Source organism: Rhagoletis pomonella, unplaced genomic scaffold (assembly GCF_013731165.1).
Source record: "Rhagoletis pomonella isolate Grant_MI unplaced genomic scaffold, Rhpom_1.0 Rhpom_scaffold_00001, whole genome shotgun sequence".
NCBI lineage: Eukaryota > Metazoa > Arthropoda > Insecta > Diptera > Tephritidae > Rhagoletis > Rhagoletis pomonella.
This window is the reverse complement of record NW_023458555.1, coordinates 19,364,473-19,386,481: the sequence shown is the minus strand read 5'-3', so window position 1 is coordinate 19,386,481 and position 22,009 is coordinate 19,364,473. Positions and strand designations below refer to the sequence as shown.

The window sequence follows — 22,009 nt, the reverse complement described above, 5'->3', positions numbered from 1 at the left end:
TAGTTTGCATTCAATTTTTGTTGTTGTTGTCGGCAATGTTGTTGCCACCATTTGGAATTTATGAATGCAGCAGTGTTGTTATTATTTTCCGAATCACAATCAATATGCAGCAGCGTTCACATGAAAAGAAAGAAGAGCAAACAGAAAATGGAAATGAGAAGAAGTGATTAAAAATTTACAGTTCATAACAACGTATTGATTGCAACGCAATTGGTATTAAACTTTCAGCTGTATGCCGATAGGATTTTTATATGGTTTTTTGCTTTTGCTGAAATTCTGGAACTCATTTTCTTTTAAAATAATACACAAAGCTGTACCTATTCTTGATTAAGTCAGAGAAACAACTTTCACAACATCCATTGACTAATTGAGTTTCTCAAAATCAGCTAATGGATTAAAGCTTAAAAATTTGCAGTACTCTATGCAAATAAGCTTTTTCAGCTTTTGTTCTCAGAACTTAAAAGAACTTCTAAATGCCGGGACATTTCCTTTTTCTCGCAGAATTTTATGCTAATAGCCTTTTCCTAGAAGCTGAAATATTCTGTTATGTTCTCAGTAATTAAAAAAAAACTTCTAAATGCCGGGATCAGTGGCGGATCCAGCGGGGGCGGGAGATTTGGGGGTTAAACTGCGTGTTAGTCAGTAGCGGACCCACGGGGAGTATTTTAATGCATAAACGCCATATTATACATACATATGCGCCATATTAAAACACCTCCCGTGGGTCCGTCACTGGCTGACACGTAGTTTAACCCCCAAAACCCCCCGCTGGATCCGCCCCTGGCCGGGATATTTCCTTTTTACGCAGAATTTATGCTAATAGCCTTTTCCTAGAAGCTGCACTATTCTGTTATGTTCTCAGTAATTAAAAGAACTTAAAAATGCAGAGGCATTTTATATTACTTGTCTGAAAAAAAAATTCAAAGAATTGATGCTAAGGCTTTAGCCAGTACACATGTACGTATATGGATCAGCAGAAGGAAGGGTAGAAACCATATGGGGAAATATTAGAAAAGTTTGCACAAAAGCCACACAGTAGTTATGTGAAAATAAGCAGAAGGTACGAACGTGGCAGTTTAAAAAGTCTACTAGAAATTATGTTAGTAGAAAAGTGTGTTCACAAACGGGACCAGTTTTTGCAGATACGAGTATAGACGATTTCTGATAGAAGACAATCAGAGATACAAATGTATGTAAATTAGGGCGAGCCATGGTTTTTTTTTGACTATGCGCGTATAGCATGGCATATATGCCGAAGAAACCATGTGTCTAAAATCAATTTGGAATATGCTAAATTACATTAATAGGTTTCGAAGAAAATGTCAAAATTTTATGGTCAATGTTTTAAATAAAACATAAGCACAGAAATGGATCCTCATAACAAAAAACCCCTTTTTAGCATTTTTTCTACAAAATTGAAGTACTTCTTTACGACACTACAGCAAAATGCTAATAAACTTAGCGGAACCATTCTCACACATAGGCCAAGAATACTTAGTAGCGCCGTAATATTATATGGAGTAATTATTCTCTTCCATGCTATGAGCTTTACCTATGGTCTTATTTCCGCCTGTGAGATCTCAGCCAGGCGTCCGTAATCTTTTTCCATTCTCTTGCAACTACAAAATTGGTCCGGTGCGCCAACAACTAGTCTAATGGCATGTAAGCAAGGGCGTAGCCAGGTAGGAAAGGGGGCAGCTTCCACTCCCCTACAGCTACGAAATGAAGAACAATTTTGAAAAAATCTATAAATAAAAAATACAAAAATTCTATGCGTAATCGAATTCGTAATTATGCTCTCACATAAGGCTTGCGTTTTTCATCATTGATACAATGAAGTAAGTACAGCATTAATCATTGAATTCTGTGATGAACAGAATGGAAAACGCCAACGAGAAAAACACTTCCGCTTCCGTTAAATCTTGTTGTTCTACCCTAAAAGATGTGAACAACTTTTTTCGCGAATCACCGACTCGCAAGAATTGTGCTCCTAATAAATATATCACGTTTGTGTGAAACAAGATGCTCGAAAAAATATACAGCTATGAGGAAATTTTCAGAAAATTTTCCTGAAGTTGTGGAAGCTCAGAGAAACTTTTCTACAAGAAAGTCTGCGTATTAATTGCATGTAAATCCTGTAACAAGGCCGATATTCACGATTGCTTTAATAACCATTGTTAAACATTCAACGTTGCTGGAACCTACAGCAAACATTTTGCAAGCGAAGACAATAGAATATTGAAAATATTTTGGAGGTGGTTAAGAATGATCCCCTCGAATGCAGAAGGAGTCACTACAAAGTTGATTAACAAATCTGGTATTATTACAGTCGATCTAGGAGTAGAAATTTCTCTACCATGATTGGCAGGTAAACAAAAAAAAAAAAACAGAGGCAACGCCCATCGTTCAATGAAAATGAGTACTGGCGAACATCTGTAACAATACCGCATCTGGATTTACTAAGTACGATATGCAGAGTTGCCACCGAAACAGAAATAGAAAAATGTTAACAATTGAAGTTTTAGATCTATCTGAAGAAGAAAATGAATTTCTAACAGCGGTAAATAAGTGTATTTCTATTTTGTGTGCTTCTCCATGCACAACAGTGACTGTGTAGCGATCGTTTAGTAGACTTCGTAGAGTAGATACCTTGGTCAGAAGCACAACAGGAGAAGAGAGGCTTTCTGGACTATGCCTCATGAGCGTCCATAGAAAACTCGTTACCGAAAACCGCGATATGATTCAAGACAAAGAAATCGGAAAGTTTGCTGAAAATCCGAGACGTTTGTGTAGCGTAAAAATGATTAAATAAAAAATATATCAAAAAAATTAACAAGTATATTTCGTTTCTGAAAAATAACATAAACAATTGAGAGATTCACAACGGTGTCGTAAGTGTCGTATTGTTATATGTCGTAAACTTTAAATGCTTAAATAAATGTTTAGAGAACTTGAAACGTCAACCAACTATTTTTAAGCACTATAAAAAATCATAATATGACTTTGATGGTACTTTGCGAAGTCCCTTAATCTATCTCTTAGGCGTTTAAAGTTTACGACAAACAACGATACGACACTTACGACACCGTTGTGAATACCGCAATTGTGTCTGCAGCACTATCCAAATGTCATATATATTTTCTATAGATAAGATAAAACTTAGAAAAATTCCCCCCCCACAAATCCCGATAACATTTTTTTTATAACTTCAGAAACGACACAGGAATTTTCGTTCGTCTTCCAGACCAATGACCGGTTTAGTCAAGACCGTTCTTATCCCTTCATCGGTAGAGGGACCTTTTTAGTAGTTGTTTTTGTAATAGAACAATTAGAACGGACTGCACAATATGCTTGTCTATATACCCAATGCAGTTAGAACTATTCTCAGCTATGACGCGTTGGTCTGACCGGAAGTGGTTAAAGCCCAGTAGACAGCTCTCAAGAAAACGGTAAAGAAAAAAATTAGCATATGTCGTGTGTGTGTCCAAGGAATTTTGGCAACTGATACTTCACAGTCGGTTGCCTCATTCTTTCCTCAAGACACAAAGGAACGGGTATATACTTCTTTGCAAACCTGGGTCGCCTTGTGTTTTTTTTTTATAAAAAACTTTAGAAAACCGTAGTAGAAAGCGCAGCAAATTTCTTAAGACCTGCCGCAAGAAAATTTGACACAAGAAAAGCCTCCTACGATTTTCTCTGCAGCAATTGGTCAATCAGTAAATACTGGGTGGCCGGACTTAGTGGCTTTCGGAGAAATTAGGAAACAGACAACAGCTCAAGGAAGTCATTTGATACCCGATTGTGTGAATAGCTGCCTTGAGATAGTTTTTTTGGATAACACGGTGAAAGAAGGAAAGTTGATGGGTTGCTCGTGGCACAGCCGGGATTTTGAAATTGGGATCCAACCGAAAGTCTGTTACGTAAGGTTTCACCACTACATTACTAGGAATATTTCGGAGTGCAACATCATCGCGAAGATAAGCATACATTTATGCCCTAAAGCCTGCCCAGGTTTATTGAACTTTATGCGGTAGAAATCTATATAATCTTACTAACTTATTAGGGCAATTCACAACAGAGTTTTTTTGTACTAGGCTTGAGATTTTTTCAGATTTTATTGCTCAACGATGGATAAATTTTTTACCCTCACTGGACTAGACACATCTGACTATCTGCCATAAAAAGTCGACATTTCTAACAAAGTAACTTAACCCCAGTCGTCGTCAAAATTTACAATCAGTGGCGGATTTACAGTCTTGGCCGCCCTAGGCCTTGTAGTACTAGCTGCCCTTTTCTAAACGTAGGTTATTTAGGTACTACATATGATTTTAATTTTTTGCGCAAATATATTGTCGATAAAATAACAGCAATCGCTATATTGCTTACTGCTAATATTTGTCTTTTTATCTCTTGTCGGTGAACAATAGCCAATATGGACCAAGAGCTCATGACCAAAACACTGGGACGTAAAATAATGAAAAACTCGGAATTGGGTCGGGCACATCTTGTTACCATCAGTGTATTTCTTTATCATATTTGCCGCCCCTAGTGCCTTGCCGCCCTAGGACCAGGCCTACCGGACCTTAGGGCAAATCCGCCACTGTGTACAATAGCGTCTGTGCCGTCCAATCCACACGTAGATTTAGCGCTCGCAGCAATGACATTTAGCAATAAAGTGGTAGCCTGAATTTGGCGTCAACAGAAAGCCCACTGCATTGTGGTCAAAATGGAGAAGATAACGTCAGAAAGGCTGTCACTAGGTGGTGAAATGACAAGAATCGGAATGTAATGCTTTGGCCAAAGATGAGTTGCGCAAATGTGCAAACACGGTTGTGTATTCCCAATTGAAAATATGAAAATAGTCATACTCGTATATACATATGTACTCGTATATTAGGGCGCATCATTCGCAATTCACATTAAAAAAAAAAATAAAAAAAATCGGTAATTTTTTTTTACATTGGAACTTTAAAAATTTTTATATTTTAAGACTTTTTTTCGGAAAAATATTGAGATTTATGGCAAACGAACCAATATGACCGTTTATATATATATTTTTTTATAATTAAAATGTGTTTTAAAAAATGTTTTTTCTAAAAACGGACTGACTGACCGAACGAGATTTTTGGAGGTATTTCCAAATCGGTCTAGCTCACGTAAGTCTCAATATGTATTTCTTCGAAATATTTTCGCCCAAGTAATAAATTATAACAAATTTTATGATTCCGGTGGAAAAACTGCAACTTTTTTTTTGGTGCTGCACCCTAATGTACTTTATACATATGTATATACATATGTACTCTTGCGAAAATAGCCGCTGGCATGTGGATCTATAATTTCCACACTGTTTGTGGTAGTGCCATTTTGCTTGTTAGCAAAATGTTGCTGCTATTGATTTTGCGCCAATGTTGTTGACAGCCGATGCTTAGTTGTGCTAGTTGTTGCATAAAGCAGAACGCTACGTATGCTGTGCTGCTGCATGCAATGCATGCGGATATGCACGAAATCACCGTCAAAGGCTTTCAATTTCGATTTGTGGCAATAGCAAAGCTAACACATGCGAATACCCTCGTAAAATTGCCACATAGGCCAGCAGCAGTTGGGATGACGTAGCAGAAGGGCGTGTTTTTAGTATGTATATATCTAAGGAAAATGTGCAATAAAACCGAAAATCCGTGCTTTATGCAATCAATGCGCCAAAAAAGGGAAACAAGCTAACATTCATGTCATGAAGGCCAGCTGTAAGTTGCAAAGCAGACCAAACAAAGACAAAGAAAAGTTTGCGTTCGGAAGGAGTACGGCGAGATGCGTAAAGCGTGGCACAGCATAGTACAGTGAAATCAGTCGTCAGCGTCGAAAGTTGAGAAGGTCGTTAATACCAAAGCACTTATAAGGTGTGTGTGTGTGTGTGTGTGTGTGTGTGTGTGTGTGCGAAAAGTGCAATCACACTCACAAAAACAAGCACAATCCCACTGCCAACGCCAAGTCACGAATTACCCCTACTCATGCACGGCCGTCATGGCGTATGTGTGTTCTGTGCGCAAAGAAATGATTGCATTTGTGTGCCCACCAATGCTTGCTTGCCTGCACTTCATCTTCTAGCCATAGCTGCACACATAATCGATCGCTGACACAGAAAATAAATATGCCAAAAACCACCAACTAGCGTAACAGCTGGGCAAGCTTCGCAACCTTCTACTATGCAGGCATGCCGACCCCCCGTCAGGCCGTTGAACTGGTTGATTTTATAACTACATTTGCTTGTATGCTCCTGTACTCGTTTGTTTGCTGCTACTTTATGGCAGGCAGTGAACGTTTTCGGGAATTATGTGCTGAGAGAAGGCGAATCAGACTCTTTATTTAAGGAAGTTATACGGGTATGCATGTTCATTCAATCAGCTTCTTACGTACTCAAGCATGCACACTTGCACATATGTATGTCAATATGTTATTTGAATTTCTTTGCAATCGATTTGTGTATATATTTATTACAGCTAGAGATGGTCGAAGGCTGTTGCTGATTGAATGCATTTTATTTAGTACAACTTCAACGTGATTTTGGTTAACATAATATCTGACTAGTTAAAAAAGAGGTGGCATGTACAAGTTATTGACACTTAAATTTTAAAGTATGACACAATTTAAAAATTAATTTCTAATTTGCATATAAATCAATTTTGATTGCTCGAAAGGCTTCTCTGTGACTTCAAATTGAAAAAAAGCCCTTCCGTCGGAAGCCTCGGAAATCTGAGATTTTTTTTTGTACACAACCCAATTAGCTTGTTTGAATCATTAAACTATTTCATAAAGCCCATATTCAACTCACCAATTCCTGAACCAGCTTCCAGCCGCAATGATCCCCATTCCCAGGAGACTCGATGTGGTCGTGGATCTGCGCAGACTACCAATGACATACTGGCTGGTTCGCCACGTTTCACTGAGATGGTGTGCATTGATGGATGTGGGCGTAATACTTGTGGAGCACCTGCAATTAAAATAAAAAAATAAAAATTTGATAATTAACAAATTATTTAGTTTCAATTAAGTAAATATATTAATGCAAGTATGCATAGGCTATACAAAAACTATATAGAAAAAATTTTTTTTTTTTTTTTTCGGCGAGAGCCTCTAGAAAGGCGGGGTCATACTAAAAACTACCACGTATAAGATTTTAAGCCGATTCTAATAGCTTCGGAAGTTGCAACTCGAGTACTTTTGCCACAAGTGCAGACGACGGAATTGCTTAATAAGAATTTCGTTTGAGATTTTGTAAACTGTTTTTTCTATAAAAAAGCATGTGTAAGAGGGTTGCCACTTCTTTGAAAAGTCGAGTTTAATTAAATTATACCCAAGTTATATGAAATATTGAAATATAGGTGTCAAACGAAACAGTTTTAGAGCATTTTTCGTTTCTATATTTACAATAGTTTTAAGGTGTGTGAAGAGGGTTGCCACAGGCTAAAAAGGTGAAATTCAAATTATTCAATAAATTAAATTATTTATCAAGAGATGGATATCAATCGAAATGTGGTTGGAAAGGCTTTATTACTGAACTATATTTAGGAGGGTTGCCACATATTTAAAAAATCAAATTTAACTTAACCCATCATTTAATTGAAATATGTATCACAATGTCAGAAGAAATAGAAATAAAAAGGTTTTAGTTAGAAAATAGTTTTAAAAAGGGTTGCCACCTGTTTTAAAAGTTTAATTTAGTTAACTTATACGCAAGTTATATGAAATAATAAAATATGATTGTACAACGAAAGAGTGTTAAGAAATTTTAGTTTGCGCGTCTAGATTTTTTTTTGTGAGGAATTTGAAGAGGGTTGCCGTATGTTGGAAAAATTAAATTAAATTTATGTAATAAGCGAAGAGATTTAAAAAAAATTTGCTTTGAAAATAGTTTGAAAGAGGGTTGCCACCCTTTTTGCAAAGTTAAAGTTATTTAAATTATAAACAAGTTAAATGAAATATTAAGATATGCTTGTCAAACGAAAGTTTTAAAACCGCCTACATAAGCATAAAAATATTTTTGATTAGGGTTGCCAACTGTTCGAAAATTAATATCTATCTAACAATGTAAATATACATACACTCGCCAGAATATGTATCCGTTGTGTTTTTTTTTTAATATTTGCAATGTTTTTCGTAATAAATTTTTTTCACATAACAAAGTGCAAGTTTTAAGTCGCTATAATCTACCGTTGAGTTTTGAGAGTTTTTTTACTGAAACAATTCGGCATTTTCCTCCATACAAAATAAAACTATCACGCATCCGTTATATGGAAAAAATGAGCAACATCAGCAAAAAAAAAAGGTTAAAAGTTGAAATTTTTGGTGAAAATTTGTTGAATTTTCCTAAATTTTGTAAACACTTTGTATCATTAATTTATATGCCATTTGACGCAGAAGGAACTATGTTTCTATTAAAAATTAACGAAAAAAAAAATATTCCGAAAAACATTGTAATTATTAAAAAAAAACACTGTACGGAAACATATTCTGATGAGTGTATGTATATAATATGCGAAAGCACTTTTTTTGAAACGATATTTCGATGCCAAATAAAAGAACTGGACATGTAGATAGATGTTCAATTTTGAAGAGAGGACTTTATTTGCGGTATAGGTTGATTTGAAATTTGACGCAATTAAAAACGGCGCGAGACCTATCTTCATTCAGAAACGGCAGCATGGATTTACATGAAACATTTAAAATAATTTCTTAAGTTTTATAATAGGGTTGCCACCTGTTTAAACAGCTAAAGTCAATTTTGGCGTTTTAAGACCAGGCGCTTTCACTAGTTCCTGCATACAAGCTAAATAATCTCGGAATATCGAATGCAACAACTAAAACAAAAACATCAACGTTGAACTTGCTGCTATGGCTAAATGAATAAATAAAACATTAAGACTACTGCGAATTATGTTGCAACATGGTTACTAACGTACAACTTTAACACGAGCTTATATTTCCAACTTCAAATATTTGTTTTAAAGTACAGTTGTATACATACATACATATATAGGTGTGTATGTATGTATGTAGGTTTGTACTTGTTCACTTAACAACTAATGTTTGCAAAAGAAAATGATGCGAAGAAGAATTCACTGTTGCAGCAACACACACAAACGTTATGGTAGTAGCATATGTGAACACACATACATCCGCATGTAAGTGTGCAAATACTCAACAAAGAATTGCATTCAAAATATTCCATTTGCAGACGGTATTGCCATTGCTTGCGGGCATTCTAATAAATGTTGCATGCAACACAACGGTGACACAATGCAAGTCAAGTTATTAAAAAATCATGAGCAACAACAAATGCAAAAAAAAAACAAAACAAAATCCTGGAAATCCTGTAAAGCCTAACTGTGAAACAAGCCAACTACAACATGCTTGCAACAAATCTGTGCTTACACATGTATGTATATACACATACATACATGTATGTATGTATAAGCAACATACCTAGTATGTACATGTGTGGCAGCCACAAAAACTTGTCAGTGACCGCAAAAAGGAGTAAGGAAAAACACACTCGCAATGCGCATCAAGCAAAACGGAAAATAAAACGAATTAAAAGTGCAAAAGATATTTAAATTTACTGCCTCAACGTGTATGCCGCTCTGCACGCACATAATTTATGAGCTGGTGTTGCAACAACAGCAACAACAGCAACAACAAGTAACTACTACAAAAACCACAAACAACAAATATTATGCCAGCAAGCAGAGGCGCGCACTGCTGGTGTTGCTGCTGCCACTATGGATGGCTACAATAACAACTCTAACAACAATTACAACAAATAAAGCTTTGATAAACTTTTTTCATTAAAAATTTTTTTCAGCTTCACTCTCTCAATTGTTGTTGTTTGTTTTTTACCATCTATGCATTTCCACATTTGAAAAGTGCAACCAGATAAATTTTCTGCTCAGTTTGCTTGACTGCGGAGTTGAGTTTGTTAGTTGCTGCGGTTTAACTGATGTTTCAACTGTTTTTGTTGTTGATTTTTGTTGTTCTTATTTTTTTTTTTTTTTTTTTGGTTTTCTCTTTCCCTAGCTGGCGTTCTTGTGATTGTTTGTTTGCTTTTACTGTTGTTATTGTTACTTGCAACTGACCGCAGTTTAGTATCTAATATACATATGTGCTTGTACAACATGTGTGGCAGGCAGCAGGAGCAGCAGCTGGTGTGGTATTGTCTAACTGTATGTCACATGCCGCTAGTATACTCAAACATATCAGAAGGACTAAAGCATTTACTTTATACTCATATAGTATAGTCACAAGACATGCAAGCACCAAAATACACTTATACACCAAATGCAGAAGTGCTTTAAAGGTTTTATCCAACTTACACACCATTTGGTTTGAGATTCTATCTGCATTGGTTGTTTTCATAATCACTAACTTTTCGAATAAATACTCAAACATACTTTTAACACGTTTTGATATTTTTTTTCGCAATCGCTCGTACGAAAGATTTGAATTAGACTTGAAATACCAGTTGGCTGCTTTGGATTTTGAGTGCATTCATTTTGTTGTAGCATACTGCCATTTGTGTAAGCTAGGTATTTACTTAGCGTAAACTATTTTAAGTTTACTAGTAGGAGATCCGACAAAGGCACGACCTTCTGTTTAATGAATGAAATTTGCTTTGTATGAAATTTAACGTGTTAAGAATTATTTCGCGAGTGGGTTGGCTGAAAAAATCCTGGCCAGGATATGTTTAGTTTCTTATTCAAAAATTATTATTACTATTATTATTTTTTTTTAATTTGCACTCATTTGTTTAATGAACAAATTACATATGTATATACCATCAGTTCTGCACCGTCACTGTCAAAAGAAAAGACTTACTTCGACATGTGCAATCATGTATTATTTTTCTGAGTATGGTTGCCACCTATTAAAAAGTTAAAAGATTTTCGCCGTTCGCTGGATTACAAAATGAGATACCAAATGAAAGGGCCTGCCCTTCGCATGTACAAAAGCTTTCATTTTTTGAATAGGGTTGCCACATATTTAAAAATTACTATCTTCTATACATAGTATAATGGAAAGTCGAGATATTTTGACCACGCTAATCTCAAAAACTACTGATGAATTTATACGAGATTTTCCAAGTAAAATCTGTATCGATAACGATATTTTATCTTTAGTATCTTAAATTCCTATAGGGTTGCCACCTGTCTAAAAAATTATTATATCCGCACTATTCGTTGGATTACAAGAAATGAGTTGTCAAATAAAAGGGTTCGGGTTCAAAAGTACATTGGTTTTTGGGTAGGGTTGCCACTTTTTAAGAATTACAAGATCTTCACCGTTTTTTGGACTAGAAACTGAGTTACCAAGTGAAAGGATATGGTCTCTGCATACGCAATAAGTTTTTATTTTTTGTTTGAGTGAGGTTGCCACCTATTTAAAAATTATCTTAATATAATACGCGAGGGCATTTTTTGTTAATGACATTCGATTTGCACAGTACATTCAATTTAAAAAAAAAATGCGGTGTCAAAGGAAAAGGCTTGACCTTCCGATTTGCAGTAAAGTTTTATTTTTCGCAAAGGGTTGCAATCTGTGGGAAAAATTTAAAATGTTCGTTAGATTACAAGAAATTAGGTGTCAAATAAAAGGGCTTTGCCTCCAGATGCGCAATTATATATTATTTTTTAGTAGGGTTACAACCTAGTTAGTTGTCAATCGCATCTTGTTTAATATCTACACATACAGCGCGTGGCGAAGCCTCGCCCATACGAGGCCAGCTAGTATTCAAATAAATACGAATTTTTCAACTAATGAGGTGTATCCTTGTTTTCGTACGAATCGAAAATTTAAAATTTTTGTATAGAAAATTAGATGAGAAAATTTCATGATCTTCTAATATATAAAAATCTCGTGCCACGGTATTCGAGGTCAAACTCCTCCTAAAGGGCTTAACCGCTCTTTATAAAATTTTTTGTGTGTAGATGGGAGGTATGAGAATCGGATGTAAAGTATATTTCATACCGCTAGGTGCAGGGGGTGTGGCACCTATCGGGGACCAGAGAAGAATTGAAAAAAAGGACTACCAGTAGCAGAGGGGATATATATATATATTTACACTGATGGTTCAAAGATGGATCAAGGATTCAGAGAAGGTCTCTACTCGGTGGAACTGCAGGTCAAATAGTCCTTTTATCTGCTGAACCATTTTAGTGTCCTCCAAGTAGATGTCTACGCTTTAAAGAGAGCCGCTAGTCCTTTACCAAGCAGCTAGGTTCCAGACGATAAAGCTACTACCTTTGTCGATAGTCTAGTAGACTTGAAAGCAATAGGATCTAAAATAGTGTAATTGGGTGTTGTACGGAAATGTCGTGGCACGTTGGCATCACTGAATCATATCAAAGCCACTCTATGCTGGTCTTCGCACATAGAAATATTGAAGGAAATGAGTCGGCTGATGAGATACTCAGATAGAGCTCTGAGATGCCAATAAACGAGGCGGATTACTCCTTACTACCACCACTCAGTTATAATGTTAGTAAAATGTATACATCAATTGTGGCCATTAGTAATGACTTGAGTAAAGCGAGTTCTCAAAATTACTATGTCCGCGGCTGTATTTACTCACCCACAACTTGCAAGGAGATTGGCTCGGATACTGCAACCCGTTCTTGTCCGTTTATGTAATTAGTTGCACGGCATTCATATTCGCCCTGATAGTCATAGGTCACATTATCGATGACGAGACGTGGCTCACTGCCACGTTCCACAAACTTGGAACCGTGGGCGATTCTGGAAAGGAAAAAATACAAATATAAGAGTAAGAATAGTTTTTGTAGGCTCAAGTCAAATAGATGTATGCATATTAGGATGGTTGTTAAAATATCAACTCCTAAATTTTGGGTTGGACGTGTGTGGTTGGATTGTGTTCTACGTGCAAAAAAAAATTAGTGGTCGGTACATGGTTTTGAGAAAATTAAAAAAAAAATCGCAAAAATTTGACAAAAGCTTAAATTGAAAAAAGATAAATTTAACCTCTTGAAACATATTCATAAACTCATTGAATTACAGCTGAACCACATTTTAATGAATTCTTGTGTTTAAAAAAATATATACTTATATATTTTTACAAATCCTGGTAACGACTCCTAAAATTTCTTTTTAAGTTTTGTCATATTTAGTACGTAGAATAAAACAAAGGGTTGATGTTGACATGTTCAAGGACCATCCTAATGTACATAATATAGCTACTTTCATATTTATACCTTTAGTTTGAGTAAAGTATGTAGTTAAAAGTAATTTCAAAGGCGCTCCATATTAAAAAAACCTACTCGCATGCGGTCCAAATTTTTCCCACTCAACACATTCAAAAAGAGCGCTACACTAACAACGGTATATATGTATATATATATGTCTTTTTTACAAAATATTTAATTCTTAATATCTGGCGACATTTGCATACCGTATTTTTTTATTGCATGTCACATAACAGATTCTGCCTGTTTCGGCGAGTTGCCGACAAGTGTGCAACAAGCGATGGCTTCGCCTATGTGCACACCGATTGACAGCAAGCCATATTGCAAGTATTAAAAATTCTTGATTGCATGGCAGCTGAAATGCAATATAAAAATTTTTTATTGAATACAATTTCCTCAGCATTTTAAGTGCACACAGCAAATGGTATTCAAGAAAATAAAAGCGAAATGATTCACATTTTGTGAATGATTTACACATACATACATACTAATGTATGTATGAATTAAATGTTAAGATTTTTATGTTCATATTACTTATTTTATTATATTAAAGTACTGACATCGGTCAAAATACTATTTTTTAATTATTTGATTTTGAGTTATTTTAATTTTTAATTTTTTTAATAAAAGTTTGTTCTTTTGAAGTATGAAGTTTTACAATTTGGTTTGTTTTTAAAGATACAAATACTTTTCAAATTAATTTAGTTCTTATAAACGTATTTTTAGCTTTTTATTTTTGTTCCTTTTTAATTTAATTTAAATTTTTAACTTTCACCGTTTAAGAAAAATTTAATTTCATTTAATTGTTAGAAACTACTGTAATATACTTTTTCTTTTCTTAATTAAATTTTCAATTTCAATTTAATTTTTAGATTTTGTAAAAAAAAAATTTTGAAAGTTTTTTAAGCCTTCTCTCAAACTTGATTAAAGTTTGTCTTAGTTTAGTTTAGTGTTTTCATTCTAGATTTTGTTCTTTTTTAAGAAAAATATTTTTTGTTTAATTATAATTATTCAATTTTTTTGGACCTTATTTTAACGTTTTTTTAATTTTGTTTTTGTTTCTTTTCAATTTTATTTTGATTTTTAGATTTTGTTGCTTTAGAAAGAAAAAAATATATTTCTTTGATTTCATTTAATTTATGTATTATTATTATTATTTTTTTATTGAATTCCTTGTGAAGTTTTATTTTTTTTTTTGTTTTAAAAAGAAAATTTTTTTTCTATATTAGTTTAAGTTAAGAACAAAATATATATTTTTTTTTTTTAACTTAATCCTTTTAAATTTATTTTTTGGACTATTGTTTTCAGAAGATATTTATTTAATTTCATTTACTTTTTGGAAACTTATTTTATAATTTTTTGAAATTTTATTTATTGTTTTTTTTTTTGTAATTTACTTTTCTTTTAATTTTTAAGCTTTATTTTTTTAAAAGAATTTTTTAATTTTTAGAACGCATATTGCTAAAAGACAAAATAATCATCGCCAAGATCTCCTTGTTAGCAAATCTTTCAATTAGTCTTTCGAAAGATAGAAAAGGCCTTTCAAGATTTTTGTCACAACTGAGGACTGTCTTACGAAAGACTTTTGTGTCTCGAAAGTCTGCGGTGAGTTGAAAGACAGTTGCCAGACCTGCCTTGTAAAATAACACGATTCTTCTAAGTGAGCTGTTTACATTGTCTGTGACGCAACGCTAGATTTCCATAAAAGTTTACTATCTAGGCTTACACCTAAACACTTTACCTCATAACCCCAGCTGCGTGCTGGGCCGCATGCTGTTTCTTTTTAAATGCCAGTGGGTGCCAAAGCACCACAAATGTTATAATTCACTTGGCATAAATATTTTTTTTTTTAAGATACCGAGGGATTTATTACCTAAAGAAGTAAGCCAAAAACAATACCCCAAGGAAAATAAGATTAAGATGCGTACTTTTATTTATTAGTGACTGCTGTAAGTAAATATGCGTCCCCTCTTCATTCAAACACATATCACTAAACTGCTGACGCGCGTAATTTACTGTCATTTTTAAGTGGAAATTTACATGCGCGCAGATTTCATTATCCTACAGATTACTTCGCATGACAATCAAGCTAAATGCAATCAACAGCTTAATGGCACCTCGAAGCGACGAAATGATTTGAAACATTTGTTCTTAAATACCCACGTACGTACACACAAAGCTCAACGAGGAGAGGAAAAATCTTAAAATAAAATTGTCATGTTGTGAAATGGTATTGGAAATGTAAGAAATTAGAATTGTAACTAAGTTGAAGAGATTATGTAGCAAGATTTTTCTAAATTGGAACTACTGAAAAAAAAAATCGCATATGATTGACTGTGAGCAAATTTACAAAGAAGGATTTGTAACAATGTTAACAAGGGTGTATAAAAACAGTTATGCGTATAACGTGTGCTCAAAAGCTCAGGAGTAAAAAAAATCGAAAAGCCTTAAATGGTTAAAGAAAAGAACTCAACATGGTGCATATGTATGTACATAAATATGTTTTAATGCGATGCGGCGACAGCTCGCTATGTAGGCGACGAGCAAATATGTAAGTAAGATTTACGTAAGACTCTTTAATTTGCAGCACGGATTGAAGTGGAAGATTGGGTAAGGGTATGAAAAAATAGCGTTTATTTTGAAATTTGAAAAGGTTCTTGAAAAATATGTATGTATAGGTTTACCTAAGATTTGAGTTTGCAGCTGAACTATTCAAATTGCCGGCGAGCAGCTAGTGAGGTATGCATGTACAAACTTTTGACCAAAATATGCTGTGAGCTCCAGTGAAAATTAAAATCAAGTCAAGTAAAAGACCCCATTCTTTTGATGAAGACCTTACAAAGAACTTACAAAGGATTACCTCAATATCCTCACCAACGTCTGAAAACAAAAACAAATAAAAGTTCTAAGTAATATACAGGGCGTATGACTAGTCGTTTCGAACTAAGGATAAGCCTGTGTGATGTCAATGAGGACTAGTAGGAAAAGACGAAACTTCAGACCTGACAGAACGCTGAACTGAGACTGCTATGAGATGCCTTCTGATATTGTAACCAAACCATTTGCATAGTAAAATCCTTATATTCCGTGTAAGGGAGCACAACATCGTCCTCAGTAAGTAGCTTTCACAATGACCAACCTAGATGACACTTGATTGCAACTAAGACGCCATCTTTTGAATTTCAAAGGCCATATTCACTCACGGCGTATATTATCTATTGGATCAGGCATTCTTAGACAGAGCTTTCGTGTCGACATTCGCGACAATTTACACTTTCGTCGTTCTTCGCTTTATGCCATGCTGTCATCAAAGACCAGCCACCCGTATCGCGTAAGAAAAGCTCATATTGTCTTGTAAGACCCACATTACTTTAACTGTGGTTAAACTCTTACTTATACGCTTATGTTTTCGCAATATACCTGGATATATATATATGGGTCCATCCATCCATCCATCTTAAATCGACCAACAATTGGAATAGAACATTTTTGATTTAGATGAATTATCGTTGAAACTTTTCTTTAATTATATAACAAAATTCTGCCAAAGCAAAAAAAAAAAATTTTTTTTTCGAAAGTTCAAAATTTTCCAGATGTAAGTTAATTTTTTTAATATTTTGTCGAAAACTATTATAGTTACAAAAATGGTTCTGGTCCCATTAAAAAAATTATATTTAAAAAATAATTGAAAATTGAAATTGTATTTCTGCCATGAAAAACAGTTTCTCAAAAAAATTTAATCGCCATTCGGAGTCGGCATAGAAGTGTAGGTCCCTACCTTAACACTAATGGCAATCAAAAGTGAGTGCATGGTGTTTTTTGTTTAATATTTGCAATGTTTTTCAAGTTAATTTTTTTTTTGTTATTTATTTATACAAATATGGTTCACAATTTAATTAAAACCACATAAGTCAAACTTTCAAACTTTATACAGAACTTAGGAAAATTCGATTTTCCGTCTAAACTTTGACCTTTTTGATCTGAATTTTTAGAAAACTTTTGAGTGTGCAGATAGATCGGGTTTTTCAATTCTAGTGAAACAAGATCAGGTTTTAAGCCGCTAAAAAATCGTATTGATTTGTAATGAATTTCTTTTCCAACGCATTTTATTCCACAAAAAATTCATCAGCAATAAAAAATCATTAAAAATAGCGCCAATCTATTATTATTGTTTGATAAGAAATTCAGAATTTTGAGAAATAAAAAGTCGTAAAGGAAAAACGTATATTTGTAAATTTTGGTTTACATATTTTTATACAATGCCTCTAACAAATCAGAATAATCAATAATAATCAATTTTTTTCATGCAATACCGCTAGCTTATCTTAAAGGTTTCTTTTTAAGTTTTGAATTTGAACTTTGAACAAAAAAACTATAAATATTTTTTTTTAGTTAAAAAATTCATCTGATCCTAAAAGGTTTTTTTTTTATAATTTGAATTTGAACTTCGAAAAAAAAAAAAATTACATGTTTTTGTTATTTCATGGCCATATAACAATTATATTCAACAATTTTTATTGAGCTTGAGACCGTTTTTAATGAAAAACTATTGTGGAAAAGCAACAATAATTTTTCAAAAAATGGTAGAAGTGATAGCTATTTCGGAAATCACCACATTTCCTCATCAGACTTCTTGCAGAACAAACAAAACCACTATACCTTGTACCTTGAAAATTTCAGCACCTTTTAAGATCAGTTGGAGGTATTTAAAAAAAAAATTGAGACCAAGATATTTTTAAGTTTTCTGCTTTTACGATTTGTTTAATTTAAAATTTCGGAAAATATTTTATTTTTAAATTTTTTTATATATATTATTTTTTATATCTCTTAAAATCCAGGGATCAGTTATGGTTTTTATATTAAAATGGGTTTATATTTTTCCGATCAAGCGTAATCGTTATTTTTGATTTTGATTATAGCCATTAGTGTCAAATTTATTAGTGTGGATCATAAAAGCTTTAGTCAGTCATAAAAACTAACGATTATTTTGATTTTCGGTCCTAGAACCATTTTTGTAACTTGTATAGTTTTGGAGAAATTAAAAAAAAAAAAAAACTTGCAAAATCCCGGCAATACTGAAATGTAGAATTTTGCAGAACTTTTGAAAAAAAAATTAATTTTGTTTTTCTTGTTTTATCCAAATCGAAAAATGGTCGATTCCAACAATTGGTCGATTTGAGATGGAATGACCCATACATACATGTGTACATACATAAATAATTGCACATTTTCCTGTACTTCTTTGTTTGCTTTGCAATTATTTAAAGCTTAATCTAATACCATTTGAATTGCACAGTTCTGTTGGAAATCAAAATGCTGTTGAAGCGGAACAATTTTCAAGTCATTGCAAAGGCTTTGCCTTTACACATGCTTGATGCAAATTTGTCTTGTATACTATTTAAATTTTTTCTCAATTGTTGTTGTTGCTTCATTTCTTTAAAATCTGACTATCTTCGCTTTTTCATTTGGTTCCACTCCTCTTTTACTAGATAATGTCTACTTGGGTACTTAAGTGCATATTCCCTTCTCTAGCTTTTGCAGCACAATTATGCTTTTTGTGATACATACATATCTACTATCTTTTATTTTGCAAGCAATGCAAAAATTAAATGCCAATTGAACAGTGCACAAATGAGCTTCAGGCAAGTGCGCTCGGTAAGATTGCTGCAATGGAAAGTAGCAGAGTTTTGCATGGCGCAGGTAGAATTGAGGAGGAAATTTTTAAAAAGGAAAGAAAAATACAGAAAAAGTATGCGGAGATAAGCTGAAAAATGAACAAAGCAATTCGCACTCTATGTACTTACACAAAGCATCAGAAAGAAGATATGAGAAATTCCTGGGAAACTCTTAATTTGAAAATGTGCAGATTTGGCAAATTACCTTAAGCTTTGAATAAATGCAACGCATCAAAAATTCTACGAAAACGGTATTTGAGTAGCTGAAAATACCTACTAATTGGAGAACAGGTAGCGTTAAGCAGCAAATGTACGATGTGTATACATATACACACATATGCGCTAAGGAATGTTTATTGGAAGTAGTGATAGATTTAAGAAAATGTGCATTTCTACGTCTCGTAAAACAAGATACTTATGTGCATATATAACAAAAATAAAATGCAAATCTCATTGAAGGTGCTAGCATATCGTTCTTGCATAACCAAAGCCCTAGAAAGTGGTTGAAGATTTAAAACGTGTCTTTAGATGTTGACAGAAAAAGTAATATTAATAAGCCAAAATCCGCACTGCTCCGCTCTCACAATCACCTACAGCATTCTCAGTTACGAGCAGCTTCTGTAAGTATCTTATAATCATTTTCAATAAATATTTATGCATTAGAAAGAGGCAACGACGTCATTCATATTTTGAGGATATACATATTTAGACCAGTGAGTCCGGATGCGCCCTTAGTTTTTGTTTAAGATTTGACGTACTCGTCGAAGCGGAGTGGAGAGAATATTATTGTCCAGTTTCATAGTCCTTCAATGGATCTTCCGAGGACTCATTAAGGACAATTTTGTAAATCTTGGTACTTAGCTCCGACGAAAGCACTTGACCCTAGAGGACACTTTTCGGCATTCGTTTTCTTATGAGTTAATTTTATATTATTTTTAAATATCAGTGGTCCTCTGCAATAACGACAAAATTAAAAAAAAATAGAACCCTTACTGTTAAGTGTCACATGTCTCTAATCCTCGTCTAATCCTTACTATTTAAAACAAGTAATAAGTATTACTAAAGTAAGTAGCTAGGATTAGACATGCATCGGACAAGGGTTAGAGACATGGGAGACTTAACAGTAGTCAAGTTTTTTTTTTTTTTAATGTTGAGCTGTGCCGATATTGCAGAGGACCATCGATATGAAGAAAAAAGAAAGTATAAACCGGCGATGGATCGAGTTTTTTAACAGGTACTTTCTCACAGTTGTTAAACCCAGACTTTTGGTCGGTTTTATTATATAAATACTAATATATGTGATGTTAGATTGCGCATTGCAACGGCAGGGTGGGCAAAGAACTAGAAACTCCATAGCAACCGCATATAAATGAGCAGTGTGAATCCTTCACCCAATCTCTTCGTATCGCTGCGCTACGCCACCCACTCCAGAAATAAGGCGGCAATCAATGGAATGATTTCTAGAACAGGCCTAGCTTCTGAAGAGATGAACGTGGAATCCGCTTTCGAATCGCTACACCGCTAGCGTATTTGATGAAGAAGAACTCAGACCAATGTACAAGGACGACGCATACGTCTAATAAACTAAGACGAGGTGAGGAGAACAATAGTAACGTTAATTAGATGCCCGAAGATTGGAATCTTAGTATTCTTAGTCTATTTGCGCCAAACTATGACATAAGCTTTATCAATATTGCATATATGGTCACATCAACGATTATGTGTGATAAAGTGAAGCCCTTCATAAACTTACTTTTTGACCTTAGCAGTGTCATCCACCATTGATCAGATTTGCTCAGTACCTACTACTTGGAAAAGATCTAAGTGAATCAATACAACCCACCTTCAAGTCGATTTTTTATCCGTCGGTGACAGCATAAATATAATCTGCTTCTAAGACGCCATACCTAAATTTGGAATTTGCTATGAGTACAACGTTGAGCTCAGTAGGAGTTGGCAAATACTTGTACAAGGCGTTCGATATCAAGGGACATTTTAGACAATTCGACTCAATCTTCTGTAATATTTTGAATCTGATAGTACGAAGTATAATACAGTACGCGCACATGAATCGACCGAAACCATTTATAAATAGCATAATGCGAATGCAGACTAACCGGCGCGCCGTCCTCAACATCAAAACTATCAGCGCAGACTTTTCGAGCTTAGAGAAGGAGGCAAACGAGGATGGCCTAGCTGTGGACGAGAGCAAGGCAACGTATCTCCTGGCAACAAATAAATAGTCTTTTCGTATTGGGACACACTTCATGTTTCATAAGTTGTTAAAATTATTCAATAGAAGTTCGCTGTATTGTACTAATGAAGTTGATGTACTTAAAAAAATTATTATATTATTTTTACAACCATTTTTTTATTTAAAAAAATAAATAGTCGCAACAGGCACAAAAGAATTCCCGACGGAAGGCGACATATTTGTCAATGGTTTCGTTAAGAATACATGAAGGCACATACATACACCCACAGCTAAAACATTAATATACGAATATAATAAGATGTGAATGTGTTTTTGTTACAACACTAACCGCAAGATATGTTTGTGATATGAAGAAAATAAAAATAAAAATAAAAACAAATGCGATGGCAAATTAAGCGTGAAGGAAATGGTATGTCATGCGCTCAAATACGCCACAACGCGATTCTTTTACATCCATACTCGTAATATTAAGCGTATGATGAGTACACGCTTGTGTATTTGTTTATGTTGCTCGCTCTATTCAGTCATATTTACACGTACGCAGGAGTTCATAAAAAAAAAAAATAAAAAAAAAAAAAAAAAAAAACCTTTTTTTTGCAAGGCATTCTAGTAATGCAAGCAAATGTGAAAAGTGAAGCTCATATATATGTGTTTGTGTTTGAGTTGTTTTTGTAAAAAAATACTTTAGGTATGTGATTGCTTTTGTTGCTGTGGTGGTTTGCTATCCTTGCCACTCTGCTCTGCTGACACTTCCTTTTCGCTTTCTTTATGCCGTTTGCTGCTTTGCATACTAATTAGTTAGCGGTGCGAATATACATTTACGTATGTATGTATGTATGCTTGTGTGTTGTATATAAGTATGTATGTATATA

General features: G+C 34.1%; 1 protein-coding gene across 1 annotated transcript in view; it reads right to left on the bottom strand.

Annotated features, from left to right (window-relative positions):
• Positions 1-6,905: 6,905 nt before the first annotated feature.
• Positions 6,906-22,009, bottom strand: part of LOC118738751 (kin of IRRE-like protein 2) — a gene marked incomplete at its 3' end in the record, with an annotated part of 100,572 nt that continues 85,468 nt past the window's right edge. Inside the window, 2 exon segments of the mRNA XM_036469737.1 lie at positions 6,906-6,985; positions 12,620-12,783. Coding sequence (XP_036325630.1) covers positions 6,906-6,985; positions 12,620-12,783 — 244 coding nt within the window.